At 47.1% G+C, this 15,279-nt stretch overlaps 1 protein-coding gene across 1 annotated transcript in view; it reads left to right on the plus strand.

Annotated features, from left to right (window-relative positions):
- Positions 1-14,733, plus strand: part of LOC148044831 (double C2-like domain-containing protein beta) — a 76,743-nt gene extending 62,010 nt beyond the window's left edge. Inside the window, exons 4-6 of the mRNA XM_087717080.1 lie at positions 1,572-1,653; positions 10,465-10,561; positions 14,485-14,733. Of these exons, the coding sequence (XP_087573206.1) occupies positions 1,572-1,653; positions 10,465-10,561; positions 14,485-14,621 (316 nt within the window). The 3' untranslated portion in view covers positions 14,622-14,733. The remainder of the gene's footprint in view (positions 1-1,571; positions 1,654-10,464; positions 10,562-14,484) is intronic.
- The last annotated feature ends 546 nt before the right edge of the window (positions 14,734-15,279 follow it).

The following is a 15,279-nucleotide window of genomic DNA, read 5'->3' on the forward strand; positions in this document are numbered from 1 at the left end:
GTCTCCTGGTGATTGGTCCAATGTCACCCAGTTAGCTCTCATGCCTAAGGTGGAACTAGAACTCACCGTCTCCTGGTGATTGGCCCAAAGTCACCCAGTTAGTTCTCATGCCTAATGTGGAATATAACTCACTGTCTCCTGGTGATTGCCCCAAAGTTGCCTGAGGTGGAACTAGAACTCGCTGTCTCCTGGTGATTGTCCCAGTCACCCAGTTGGCTCTCATGCCTAAGGTAGAACTAGAACTCACTGTCTCTTGGCAATTGGCCCAAAGTCACCCAGTTAGCTGTAATGTCTTAAGGTGGAACTAGAACTCACTGTCTCCTGGTGATTGGCCCAAAGTCACCCAGTTAGCTCTCACGCCTAAGGTGAAAGTATAATCACTGTCTCCTGGTGATTGGCCCAGTCACCCAATTATCTCATGCCTAAAGTGGAACTAGAACTCACTGTCTCCTGGTGATTGGCCCAAAGTCACTGTTAGGAATATAATATAACGGTTGGGTTGGCAATATATAAATCATGTAACAATGCTATACCTGTTTCTTTAAATCATGCTGTAAATGTGATTGGTTGCTGTTTCCTCAATCGGCCATAAGAGGGAGCCAGAATCACTGTTAGATGCTGATCTGATCTGAGTGTTTGGAAGCTGGCTGTTAGAAGTGCGGTATAGTGATCAGCGTGAGCTATTGTAGCAAACTTTGTGTACCGGACTGTTTGTATGATTATGGACTATGTTAATTGGATTATCCCTTAACTGAAAGATGTTGATGACTGACTGTCTTATCCGTGTATGACTTGGACTGTTTGATGGACTCTGATACCTTTATTTCCACGAAAGTAAATGCCTATTTAAACTGCAGTGTCTCAGTGTCTCAGTATGCTGGTTTGTGTGTTCTCCAACACAACTCTCACAACGCTTCTCTGAACGCACTCGCTCTCCCAACGGGGAGCTTACCTAACACTGGTTAGGGGCCTAGACGTAGCTAAAGGAGAGTTGGTGTTAATACGCAATACCGCATACAGACAGCTGTTTCGTTAGTGATTGTTACTATCCTGGAGAAGGTGGCGAGCGACCGAGTTGGCTTTCATGCCTAAGGTGGAACTAGAACTCACTGTCTCCTGGTAGTTGGTCCAAACTCACCAATAGGTGAGTCAAACCTGAAACAGGAGGAAGAAACTTTGAGACAGCTTCTGACTTTGATTCTAGGAATCCAAAGGAGTCTCAGATATTATACAGGTGGTTCTCAACTTGCCACTTATTCTCCAAAGTACCAGAAGGCAGGACAAGAAACAGCGGATGGAAACTAATCAAGGAGAGAAGCAACCTGGAATTAAGGAGAAACTTCCTAAACAGTGAGGACAATGAACCAGTGGAACTGCTTGCCACTAGAAGTTGTGGGTGCTCCATGACCGGAGAAAAGACTGAACAGCCAGTTGTCTGGAATGGTGTAAGGTCTCCTGTTTGAGCAGGGGGTTGGACTAGAAGACCTCCAGGGTCCCTTCCAACTCTGTTATTCTCTAAATCCTGACTTTTTGGCCCAGCTAACAGAACTGCAATGTTTTTTTCTTCGCAGCTACTTGAAACCGGACGAGGACAAGAAATCGAAGCACAAGACGGCCGTGAAGAAGAAAACGCTCAACCCTGAATTTAATGAGGTATGTCTGTCAGGATGTTTCCTGTTCCAAAGGGTGAGATTTGGGCTGGATGGAATCTAACTGTTAAGCCTCCCTCTGAAATGGTAACAAGGATGGAGCAGCAAATATATATATATTTTAATATCTCTAAATATATCTGGAAGCCTTTCTCTGAAACAATGAGCAGAAATAGAGCAGTAAATCTGTTGTTGGCCACTTTAAGACGGGTGGACTCCAAGTCCCAGAATTCCCCAGCCGGCTGGTGGGAGTTGAAGTCCACTCTGTCAGCATTCCAAACAGCATCCAAAATTAAATCAGAGTCCAAGGCAAAGTATTGCTCCAAGTTCCAAATTATTAAGAGAGCCATGTTGGCACACATGGGAAAACACGAATCTGAAAGCGTCCCAGTTCCCCCCCCCAGTTGAAAGTTCAAGATCTTGCCCCCACACCCACAAGCCCATCCCATGGTCCAATCTCCCACTGCCACGCTGGCAGCTTTCACCCCTCCAGTTCCGGTCAGGTGCAGAGGTGCAAAGACAAAAAGATGACCTTGGCTTTCTAGAAAGAATGTTGTTATGGCTGCCTATCATCTAACTCCTTACAATCCCCAGCTCCCATTTTCCCACAATAGAAAAAGGCATAGTAGAAGAATAGAAAGTGTGGCAGGCCAAAGACCCACAAGGAAAGATGGCTGCAGGCCTGACACACTCATCTTCAGGTGGTAAAGATTGAGAAAGACTTTTCTAACTAACATTCAAAAGAACAGAATTACAGAGTCGTAAGGGGCCTTGGAGGTCTTCTAGTCTAACCCTCTGCTGAAACAGGAGACAAAGGGCTCTCTAATCTCTTCGTTAAAGCCTCCACTGATGGAGCATTCACAGCTTCTGGAGGCAAGCTGTTCCACTAGTTATTTCGGCTGTGGTTCTACCCTCTGGGGTTTCAAACTTGATTTCATTGAGGGCTGCATCAGAGCTGGGTTTGAACTTGGGGGCCGGGGTGGGCATGGCCAGGTTCAGCTTAGCCTTCGACATCACTCATGTCTGGGGTGCCAGAAGTGGGTTTCTACTGGTTCGGACCAGTTAGCAACAGCAATAGCAATAGCAGTTAGACTTATATACCGCTTCATAGGGCTTTCAGCCCTCTCTAAGCGGTTTACAGAGTCAGCATGTCGCCCCCAACAACAATCCGGGTCCTCATTTCACCCACCTCGGGAGGATGGAAGGCTAAGTCAACCCTGAGCCGGTGAGATTTGAACAGCCGAACTGCAGAACTGCAGTCAGCTGAAGTGGCCTGCAGTGCTGCGTTTAACCACTGCGCCACCTCGGCTCTAGTTCAGCCGAGTTGTTAGTAACTCGGCCGGACATCGAACCGATTCTATCCTTGATTTTCTTTTTTTTTTCCAGAAATTTTTTATTTTTTTATTCTCTTACATACCATTTTAAGTATACATTCACATAATTCTTCTTCTTCTTTACATTTATCATTCTTATACATTTATTATTTCATTTAATAGGTTATAATATACAGTTTGGGTTGCTTTGTTTACCATTCCTTCCTCCTGTTATAATACCACCTTATTTTCCCTTTCTTTTCTCTCTCCCTCCCTTCTCTACTTTCTTCCTTCCTCCTCTCCTTCCCCTTCCTTCTTCCCGTACCTTTCTCCTACTCCTGCTCTTCCTCTTCCTCTTCCCCTTCCTACCCTCTCTCCTTCTCTTTCTCTCCCTTCTGTCCTCCTCTCCTTTCCCTTTCTTTTTCTCTCCCCCCTTCTCTACTTTCTTCCTTCCTCCTCTTCTTCCCCTTCCTTCTTCCCTTACCTCTCCCTTACTCCTACTCTTCCTCTTTCCCTTCCTACCCTCTCTCCTTCTCTTTCTCTCCCTTCCACCCTCTTCTCCTTTCCCTTTCTTTTTCTCTCCCCCTCTTCTCTACTTTCTTCCTTCCTCCTCTTCTTCCCTTACCTCTCCCTTACTCCTACTCTTCCTCTTTCCCTTCCTACCCTCTCTCCTTCTCTTTCTCTCCCTTCCATCCTCCTCTCCTTTCCCTTTCTTTTTCTCTCCCCCCTTCTCTACTTCCTTCCTTCCTCCTCTTCTTCCCCTTCCTTCTTCCCGTACCTTTCTCCTACTCCTGCTCTTCCTCTTTCCCTTCCTACCCTCTCTACTTCTCTTTCTCCCCCTTCTATCCTCCTCTCCTTTCCCTTTCCTTTTTCTCTCCCTCCCTTCTCTACTTTCTTCCTTCCTTCCTCCTCTCCTTCCCCTTCCTTCTTCCCTTACCTCTCCCTTACTCCTACTCTTCTTCTTCCCCTTCCTACCCTCTCTCCTTCTCTTTCTCTCCCTTCCACCCTCTTCTCCTTACCTCTTTCTTCTTTCCCCCGTCTTCCTTTCATTCTCTCCTCCTCTCTCCCTTTCTTTTTCTATTGTTGTTGGTGTATCTATTTTAAATCTCAGTTTATGTTTCCTTGGGATGGTATTTCCGCCAACCCAGACATAATTTAGTATCATTTCTTATTCCCTTACCTTTGCTATTCTATCCTAACTATATTTCCCCCCCACACACACACTTTGTATCTCGCTGTTGTATATATACTTATATATTTAATATTTTATTTTTTGTTTTCCCCTTCTTCACCCCCTTTTCCATTTAACAGTGCTTCGCCTGGGTTCTGTATCTTCTCCCTTCTCTTTTCTAGCTTCCTTCCTCTAGCCAATCGTAAAAGCTTCCCCATGTCTTGAAGTACTCCGATTCCTCTTTATCCTTTAGTTTCATTTTTTTTAAATTAAAAGTTTTAAAAAGGTTTTACAAGTATTTAAAAAAATAAATGAAAAAAGCATGCAAAAAATGGGGGGAGCGCTGGTCATGCGCGCATGCGTGCTGGAGTCGTGCACTGAATTATGGGTGTGGCACGCCCTTGCGCACTCCCACCCCCACCCCCGCTTTTGGCACGTGAGCCAAAAAAGGTTTGTCATCACTGCTATAGGCTGTCCTGAATCCCAGGCTTGGTTGAGTCTTGCTGGGTGATGTAATCTTCCCAGGTGCCGACTGGTGAGATGGGAAGAAAGGCCAATCCTACCTTTGTTGGATCCTGGGTGAGAGCATTTGCCTATGAATAGACCTAGCCGTTGTGGCCCAGCAGGAGCCGTTGGAGCTGCCACCAGACTCCGACAGCGAGGGGCCCTATGAGTCGGCTCTGGAGGATGTGGAGGACCCTGGACAGGGTTCCGACTCCGAGCAGGGCGCGGAGAGGCTGGTTGGCCACCAGGAGGCGCCTGAGCCTTGGACCAGTGGGGAGGAGACAAGGGAGTGTGATCCAGACGTCAGCAGTGAGTTGTTCCTGGATGCCCGGCACCGGAGAGCTAATAGGCGTAAGGAACAATTGCGCAGTTACAGGAGGTGATTGCACTCAGCTGGTGGAAATTAGGCTCCTCTCCAGACTGTAAAAGGACTGCTTGTGCACACGGCCCTCTTGCAGAAGTCAACGCAGGAACTAATGTTGGAGAACAGTATTGTGAGCCTGGCAGGCTGGATTGCTGCCAAGGCTTATCTGTCTTGGATTGCTGCCAAGGACCTGTCTGTCTGTTAATAAATTCTCGCCAAGTATCTTTGGCTTGGAGTGTGTTGGTGTGGGACGAGGGGGGGGGGGTCAGAACACCTAGCTATCTCTTTATCTCTTAATATTTCCCAGGATATTTCATTTTTCTAGGAGAGCGGTAGGTTTTAACTTCCAACAAGTGTAAGGATAGTAGCCTTCTCCATGAGTCTTTGCTGGTTGTTTTGATATCGTCAGCCAGGTAAGAGAGAGTTTGGGCTACTGCAGGGGTGACAAATTTGATTTCATTGAGGGCCACATCAGGATTGTGTTTGACCAAAACATACAAACCAACGCATGAAAGGAATAGCCGCCCCCTGCAAGAGAGGCTCAGAGTATTATATGCATTTTAGGCAGATAGAAACAAAGTTTACCCAATCAGAGACAAAGATTCGTTACCAACGGGATCTTTAAAGCATCCTTTTTGTCTCTCTACCTTATCTATGGAGTATCCCTATAGCCTTGTGTAGGGAGTGGCAGCCCCCCTTGGCCAAGTTGGCTTTCGGCAGAATGCTTTAAGGATTCATGAGCCAGGAAAACTCCCTAGTTTGGTGCCTTTATCAATGGGGCCTGATATTCCGGGGTAACAATTTCTTCTATGTTTTCAAGAACGTGCCTAACTTTGAAGCCAAGAATAAGAGAAGCGAAACGCAGCCGTGAGATAACATTTGCATTAAGGCCATCCAGTATTAAGGTTACCATTTGCTAGGCTAGAAAACAACTCATTTCCGACAGCGTACAATAATATAAGCAGAAGCCCAAAACAAAGCTCAATTCTTCATAAATGATTTCTGGCAGGATATCATATCAGAAGCAAACAGCAAATACTGGTTTAATCAGTAGCAATTATATAGTAACATAAGCAATTCATAATAAAAGCAAAACAGCCAATATTGATTCATACACTCCTTCGCAACCATTCAACCCTGAGTTGAAGATATTCTCTTGGGGCTCTTCCCTTTTTAACCCAAAATCATTTTAACGCCAGGAACAGTTCCTAATTGAAGCTCAGGCACAAATATTAAAATCTGGATCCAGTCCTTCTAAATATCCATTTTGCAAAGGAACAGAACTGACTTCTGCCCGGAATTGTCTCCTTGCTCAAAGTTGCACCTTCCGGAGTCTCAAAATCAGGATGGGGGTGGAATTGGTTTCGTTCACATTTCATTTCACACTTTCAAGCCAGTCACACGTGAAGCAAAGCTTAATTTTCCAAAATGCAGAACCTCCAAATTTTGCAGCAGTTGCTTGCTAATTGAAACGGCTCCTGTTCAGGAGGGGAAAGGAGCTGCGAAAAGACAGACACCCGCGAAAGAGATGATTAATATGTCCTATATTAAAAAAAAAACTCGTGCGAAGGGTATCTGTCTATGAGGCAGCCTGGCACGGCGTCACGTTCGGCAAATTGGGAAACATGATAAAAACCCAGACAAGTCGGGCAGGAGTTTAAACAAATCTCAATCGCAACAGATTAGCTTTCGCAGATCCCTGTTTTGTTGTGTTTTTGTCGACGTATGTTGGAGACACAGTTAAGTGTGAAGGCACCAGCAATGTCCAAGCAGGCAAGAAAATATGACACACACATACGCACATACGCACAGTACAAGATGCCATTTTAAGTTTCACTACTAAGGATTTTTTTCAAAATTGTCGACGTATGCTGGAGCAGTGGTGGGTTGCAATTTATGTTACTACCACTTCGCCCGAGTCGTGCGCACTCGCTCAATCGCGCGACAGTTCTGCCCCTGGGCAAAAGTGTCTGGGCGGGTGGGTGGAGCCTCCCGCTGCTGCCGCTACCAGTTCGCCTGATCTGGGACGAACTGGTAGCAACTCACTTCTGTGTTGGAGACACAAGAGGGGTGAAGGCATCAGCAATGTCAGTTTGTGAGGGGAGGTGTCCAGGCAGGCAAGAAGGTAGGAAACACACCAGTGGGGGATTTCAATTTTTTTTTAGAACCTCTTATGTAGGTGTGGCCTGATTTGTGGGAGTGGCTTGTCGGCCATGTGACTGGATGGGCGTGGCCAACTTGTAAAATGCGGTGAAACTCACTTAACAACTCTCTTGCTTAGTAACCAAAATGTTGGCTCAGGAACTCTGGCATTTGAAGCACGCAAGTCTTAAAGCTGTCAAGTTGCAAGACCCTCGCACCCCTAACCCTTTAGGGAAAAAAAACCCCAGGGGTGTTCAAACTTGACAGGTTTAAGACTTGTGGACTTCAACTCCCAGAATTCCTCCTCTCGCTCTTCATCTTGATGATGTGCAGATGAGGACGGGCGGGGGGAGGGAGCTGGAACCGGTTCTAAACGGCACGGTAGATTTGTGGAACCTCTTCTATAGAAGAGCTTAGAACTGGCAGGAACCCACTCCTGGGAGACACACACACACACACACACACACACACACACACACACACACTACTAGATGCCAATTTAAGTTTCATTACTAAGGATTTTTAAGACACACATCACTTGATAACCTGCAATGCAGCGGCTGGGGAATTCAGGGAGTTGAAGTCCACCCATCTTAAAGTTGTCACGATTGGAAAGCAATCCTCTAATCAACCAATCCATCCATCCATCCATCCATCCACCCACCCACCCACCTACCTATCATCCATCCATCCATCCATCCATCCATCCATCTATCCATCCATCTATCTATAGTGTCTGTCTGTCTGTCTGTCTGTCTGTCTGTCTGTCTGTCTATCTGTCTATCTATCTATCTATCTATCATCTCCATTTTCCTCTATCTCTGCCTCTTTCTCTATCCTTCCTTCCTTCCATCCATATCTACCTATCTATTTATTATCTCCATTTTCCTCTATCTCTGCCTCTTTCTCTATCCCTTCCTTACTTCCATCCATATCTATCTATCTATCTATCTATCTATCTATCTATCTATCTATCTATCTATCTATCTATCTATCTATCCCTCTCTCGTCCATCCATCCATCCATCCATCCATCCATCTCTATCTATCATCCATCTACCTACCTACCTACCTACCTACCTACCTTATCTATCTGTCTGTCTGTCTGTCTGTCTGTCTGTCTGTCTGTCTGTCTGTCTATCTATCTATCTATCTATCTATCTATCTATCTATCTATCTATCTATCTATCATCTAAATATGTGTGTGTGTTAGCACTCACCCCTCTCCTAGAAAAATGAAATATCCTGGAAAATATTGAAAAGGCAGAATATTATATTTTGCTGGATCAGAAACGGAGAAACATGTTTTTAGGCAGGAAACAAGCTCACTCTTAACAGCCCTCACTTTCCTTAACGGGCCATTAAAATGCCTGAGCCACTCTGTTCTACATAACAAAGAGGTCCCCCCCTTAGATCCAGGGTGATGGGATTAAGGCATGATAATATTGGCCCTTTACCCAACTCACCACAGGGCACCTAGGAACTCAACCAAACTTGGATTCAAAGCACAACCTAAAGAGTTTCCCCCGCATGGCCCCATGGGAGTCTGACAACCAATCAGAATGCATTTCTTACACAGGAACAGGAAACAGAGAGGTGGGGCCAAACAGAGAGTGTAAAAATCCCAGCAAGTAACTTTTTCCCTCTCTTTTCTTCTCCACTCAACATCTGGAAGCATGTGATCCCCCTTTTCTGTGCAGGAGCTCAAGCCACGTGGTCCTGTCCACCATTAAACCATCTTTCCAAGCAGCCTCCATGTCTCCAGTGTCATTTTCCCCACTTGGAACTGAACCCAGAAGGACATTTCTTCCAACAAAACGGCCTGAAAAACGGCTCTGAAAATGGCCTGAAAATAGCTCTGAAAAATGGCCTTAAAAAGACTCTGAAAACCACCTGGAAAAGGCCTGAAAACAGCCCAGAAAACAACCAGAAAAATGGGCCAAAAAAGCCTTTAAAAACGGCCTGAAAATGGCTCTGAAAACAGCCTGAAAAATGGCCTGAAAAAGGCCTGAAAAGGGCTCTGAAAACAGCCTAAAATGGCCCAGAAAACAGCCTTAAAAAGGCTCTGAAAACAGCCTGAAAAAGGCCTGAAAACAGCCTAAAAATGGCCCTGAAAACAGCCTGAAAAAGGCCTGAAAAACAGTCTTTAAAAGGCTCTGAAAACAGCCTGAAAAAGGCCTGAAAACAGCTCTGAAAACAGCCTTAAAAAGGCTCTGAAAACAGCCTGAAAAAGGCCTGAAAACAGCTCTGAAAACAGCCTTAAAAAGGCTCTGAAAACAGCCTGAAAAAGGCTCTGAAAACAGCCTGAAAAAGGCCTGAAAACGGCCTTAAAAAGGCTCTGAAAACAGCCTGAAAAAGGCCTGAAAACAGCCTAAAAATGGCCCTGAAAACAGCCTGAAAAAGGCCTGAAAAACAGTCTTTAAAAGGCTCTGAAAACAGCCTGAAAAAGGCCTGAAAACAGCTCTGAAAACAGCCTGAAAAAGGCTCTGAAAACAGCCTGAAAATGGCCTTAAAAAGGCTCTGAAAACAGCCTAAAAATGGCCCAGAAAACAGCCTGAAAACAGCTCTGAAAACAGCCTTAAAAAGGCTCTGAAAACAGCCTGGAAAATGGCCTTAAAAGGCTCTGAAAACAGCCTAAAAATGGCCCTGAAAACAGCCTGAAAAAGGCCTGAAAACAGCCTAAAAATGGCCCTGAAAACAGCCTGAAAAAGGCCTGAAAAACAGCCTTTAAAAGGCTCTGAAAACAGCCTGAAAAAGGCCTGAAAAGGCCCAGAAAACAGCCTGAAAAATGGCTTGAAAATGCCCCCCAAAATGGCCTGAAAAGAGCCTGAAAACAGCCTGAAAAATGAATGGTTTTTTTGCTGTTTTTGGGCCGTTTTCTGTCACTCCGGCACCCGCAAAGACCCACTGGTGATACGTTCCTGCCCACATAGAGGGCTCTGTATAGGTTCACCCTCATGGACTTTTTGTATTGCCATAAAGGGAAGGGAAGACACAATGATTTCCTGATAGTTCGAAGAATTAATCAGTGGGACAACTGGCCACCAGAGGTTGTGGGTGCTCCAACACTGGAGGTTTTTAAGAAGAGATTGGACAGTCATTAGTCTGGAATGGTATAGGGTCCTCTGCCTGAGCAAGGGGGTTGGACTAGAAGACCTCCGAGGTCCCTGCCAACTCAGTTCTTCTGTATATTCTAATTGTGGATGACCAAAGCTCACATCCTTGTTTAAAAAGCTTAGGAGACTTGTTCATTTCTGGTGTAAGTTTACAGTTTAATTATGGACTGAATAATTTCCCTCCTATCTAAATTCCATTTTTGTAGGAATTTTTGTACGAGATAAAGCATGGCGATTTGACCAAGAAGACCTTGGAGGTTACAGTCTGGGACTACGACATTGGCAAATCCAACGATTTTATTGGTAAATCTGAGTATTGGATGGGGGGTGGCTCAGGATTGGAACTCTGGGCTCCCACAGTGCTGTTTGGCAGTGGGCCACACAAATTCCCATTGGCTCTGGTTCTATATGTCATCACACACTCTCAGCTATGTTTCCATCCCCTTCCTAAATCCACCTAATAGCAGTTATGATTCAGTTAGGCCAGAGTTTTTCTAACTTTTGAAATTTTAAGGTTGGTGGATTTCCACTCCCAGAATTCCCCAGCCTGCATGCTTTAAGAGGGGTGGGCTTCCACTCCTAGAATTCCCCAGCCAGAATGCTTTAAGAGGGGTGGATTTCCACTCCTAGAATTCCCTAGTCAGAATGCTTTAAGAGGGGTGGGCTTCCACCCCCAGAATTCCCCAGCCAGAATGCTTTAAGAGGGGTGGGCTTCCACTCCCAGAATTCTCCAGCCAGAATGCTTTAAGAGGGGTGGGCTTCCACCCCCAGAATTCTCCAGCCAGAATGCTTTAAGAGGGATGGGATTCCACCCCCAGAATTCCCTAGTCAGAATGCTTTAAGAGGGGTAAGCTTCCACCCCCAGAATTCCCCAGCCAGAATGCTTTAAGAGGGGTGGGCTTCCACCCCCAGAATTCTCCAGCCAGAATGCTTTAAGAGGGATGGGCTTCCACCCCCAGAATTCCCCAGCCAGAATGCTTTAAAAGGGGTAAGCTTCCACCCCCAGAATTCCCCAGCCAGAATGCTTTAAGAGGGGTGGGCTTCCATCCCCAGAATTCTCCAGCCAGAATGCTTTAAGAGGGGTAAGCTTCCACCCCCAGAATTCCCCAGCCAGAATGCTTTAAGAGGGATGGGCTTCCACCCCCAGAATTCCCTAGTCAGAATGCTTTAAGAGGGATGGGCTTCCACTCCCAGAATTCTCCAGCCAGAATGCTTTAAGAGGGGTGGGCTTCCACCCCCAGAATTCCCTAGTCAGAATGCTTTAAGAGGGGTGGGCTTCCACCCCCAGAATTCTCCAGCCAGAATGCTTTAAGAGGGGTGGGCTTCCACCCCCAGAATTCTCCAGCCAGAATGCTTTAAGAGTGGTGGGCTTCCACTCCCAGAATTCTCCAGCCAGAATGCTTTAAGAGGGGTGGGCTTCCACCCCCAGAATTCTCCAGCCAGCATACTTTAAGAGGGATGGGCTTCCACCCCCAGAATTCCCTAGTCAGAATGCTTTAAGAGGGGTGGGCTTCCACTCCCAGAATTCCCCAGTCAGAATGCTTTAAGAGGGGTGGGCTTCCACTCCCAGAATTCCCCAGTCAGAATGCTTTAAGAGGGGTGGGCTTCCACCCCCAGAATTCTCCAGCCAGAATGCTTTAAGAGGGGTGGGCTTCCATCCCCAGAATTCTCCAGCCAGAATGCTTTAAGAGTGGTGGGCTTCCACCCCCAGAATTCTCCAGCCAGAATGCTTTAAGAGGGATGGGCTTCCACCCCCAGAATTCCCTAGTCAGAATGCTTTAAGAGGGATGGGCTTCCACCCCCAGAATTCCCTAGTCAGAATGCTTTAAGAGGGGTGGGCTTCCACCCCCAGAATTCTCCAGCCAGAATGCTTTAAGAGGGATGGGCTTCCACCCCCAGAATTCCCTAGTCAGAATGCTTTAAGAGGGGTGGGCTTCCACCCCCAGAATTCCCTAGTCAGAATGCTTTAAGAGGGGTGGGCTTCCACTCCCAGAATTCTCCAGCCAGAATGCTTTAAGAGGGATGGGCTTCCACCCCCAGAATTCCCTAGTCAGAATGCTTTAAGAGGGGTGGGCTTCCACTCCCAGAATTCTCCAGCCAGAATGCTTTAAGAGGGATGGGCTTCCACCCCCAGAATTCCCTAGTCAGAATGCTTTAAGAGGGATAGGCTTCCACTCCCAGAATTCTCCAGCCAGAATGCTTTAAGAGGGATGGGCTTCCACCCCCAGAATTCCCTAGTCAGAATGCTTTAAGAGGGGTGGGCTTCCACTCCCAGAATTCTCCAGCCAGAATGCTTTAAGAGTGGTGGGCTTCCACCCCCAGAATTCTCCAGCCAGAATGCTTTAAGAGGGGTGGGCTTCCACCCCCAGAATTCTCCAGCCAGAATGCTTTAAGAGGGATGGGCTTCCACTCCCAGAATTCTCTAGCCAGAATGCTTTAAGAGGGGTGGACTTCCTCTCCCAGAATTCCCCAGCCAGAATGCTTTAAGAGGGGTGAGCTTCCACTCCCAGAATTCCCCAGCCAGAATGCTTTAAGAGGGGTGAGCTTCCACTCCCAGAATTCCCCAGCCAGAATGCTTTAAGAGGGGTGGGCTTCCTCTCCCAGAATTCCCCAGCCAGAATGCTTTAAGAGGGGTGGACTTCCTCTCCCAGAATTCCCTAGCCAGAATGCTTTAAGAGGGGTGAGCTTCCACTCCCAGAATTCCCCAGCCAGAATGCTTTAAGAGGGGTGAGCTTCCACTCCCAGAATTCTCCAGCCAGAATGCTTTAAGAGGGGTGGGCTTCCTCTCCCAGAATTCCCTAGCCAGAATGCTTTAAGAGGGGTGAGCTTCCACTCCCAGAATTCCCCAGCCAGAATGCTTTAAGAGGGGTGAGCTTCCACTCCCAGAATTCTCCAGCCAGAATGCTTTAAGAGGGGTGGGCTTCCTCTCCCAGAATTCCCCAGCCAGAATGCTTTAAGAGGGGTGGACTTCCTCTCCCAGAATTCCCCAGCCAGAATGCTGTAAGAGGGGTGAGCTTCCACTCCCAGAATTCCCCAGCCAGAATGCTTTAAGAGGGGTGAGCTTCCACTCCCAGAATTCCCCAGCCAGAATGCTTTAAGAGGGGTGAGCTTCCACTCCCAGAATTCTCCAGCCAGAATGCTTTAAGAGGGGTGGGCTTCCTCTCCCAGAATTCCCTAGCCAGAATGCTTTAAGAGGGGTGGACTTCCTCTCCCAGAATTCCCCAGCCAGAATGCTTTAAGAGGGGTGAGCTTCCACTCCCAGAATTCCCCAGCCAGAATGCTTTAAGAGGGGTGAGCTTCCACTCCCAGAATTCTCCAGCCAGAATGCTTTAAGAGGGGTGGGCTTCCTCTCCCAGAATTCCCCAGCCAGAATGCTTTAAGAGGGGTGGACTTCCTCTCCCAGAATTCCCTAGCCAGAATGCTTTAAGAGGGGTGGACTTCCACTCCCAGAATTCCCTAGCCAGAATGCTTTAAGAGGGGTGGGCTTCCACTCCCAGAATTCCCCAGCCAGAATGCTTTAAGAGGGGTGGGCTTCCACCCCCAGAATTCCCTAGCCAGAATGCTTTAAGAGGGGTGGGCTTCCACTCCCAGAATTCCCCAGCCAGGGTGCTTTAAGAGGGGTGGGCTTCCACTCCCAGAATTCCCCAGCCAGGGTGCATTAAGATGGGTGGACTTCCATTCCCAGAATCCCCCAGCCAGAATGCTTTAAGAGGGGTGGGCTTCCACTCCCAGAATTCCCCAGCCAGAACGCTAGAATTCCCCTATCCATCATGCTTTAAAGTAGGTGGACGTCCACTCCCAGAATTCCTCTGCCAGCATCCACTAAGATATGCGTCACCCTATGAGATTGTGCAACTCTAGTTTTATTCATTTATTTACTTGTGCATATCCTACCTTTAATAATTTTTACGAATAACTCGAAGGCAATCAAACACATCCAATACACCTTCCTCCTCCTATTTTTCCACAACAACCCTGTGAGGTGGGTTAGGCTGACAGAGAGAGAGAGAAAGAGAGAGAGACAGAGACAGAGAGACAGAGAGAGAGAGAGAGAGACAGAGAGACAGAGAGAGACAGACAGACAGACGGCTTTCATGCCTAAGGCAGGACTAGAACTCACCATTGCCTGGTTTCTAGCCTACGCCTTAACCACTAAACCAAACTGGCTTTCCTTGATTATCCTGGTTACGTGTTTCCTTCTCTTCCCTCCCTTTTTCTGCCTCCAGGTGGCGTGGTTCTGGGTATCAACGCCAAAGGCGAACGCCTGAAGCATTGGTTCGACTGCTTAAAAAACAAGGATAAGAAAATCGAACGGTGGCACACGCTTACCAACGAATTACCGGGAGCTCTGCTTAGTGACTGACTGTCCAGACCTCGAACCCGGGACCTCCCCCACCAAACTCCAAGAGAGAGAGACAGCTGGCTGTGGATTATGGGTTTCTTGACCGCACACAATTCATCCAGGGCCTCCCAGGGCGGAGGGGAGAAATGGGCTGGGCAGGGGGTGGGGGGGGGCACGGCTCATTTTCCGGTGACTCCAATCCCAAGTGGTTTGGTTTCCTTGGTCGTTTGGCAAGATTTTTTCTTTCTTTCTGGGATGCCTTGAACCCTGTGTGTGTTTGTGCGTATGTGTGTGTGAGAGTGTGTGTATGTGCGTTTGGGGAAAAGTAACGCTGCATGTAGTACAGTGGTGATTTATATGGCTCTTCCGAAATTCAGGCTTGAAAAGTCGGCCTCTAAATACGTTTCGACAGGTTTACTGACTCTCTGAAATGGCGATGTACAAACTTTGCAACTTTTAAGACCTGTGGACTTCAACTCCCAGAATTCCCCAGCCAGACGGGAATTCTTGAAGTCTGTTTTGACCGAGGCTTCCCAAGAGTATGAAGCCGACTCCTGGTCTGGACAAAAACCCCTTTTATTAATTGACTGTGAATTCTGCTCCTTCACATCCAGCTAAAGTCTTTCAAGGGAGGATTTACGGTCACAGACCTTCTCTGGCTTGGAGAGCTGCCAGGCTG

Source organism: Thamnophis sirtalis, unplaced genomic scaffold (genome assembly GCF_051295495.1).
Source record: "Thamnophis sirtalis isolate CommonGarterSnake01/CBP01778 unplaced genomic scaffold, rThaSir2_p1.2 scaffold_6, whole genome shotgun sequence".
In the NCBI taxonomy this organism is placed as follows: Eukaryota; Metazoa; Chordata; class Lepidosauria; order Squamata; family Natricidae; genus Thamnophis; species Thamnophis sirtalis.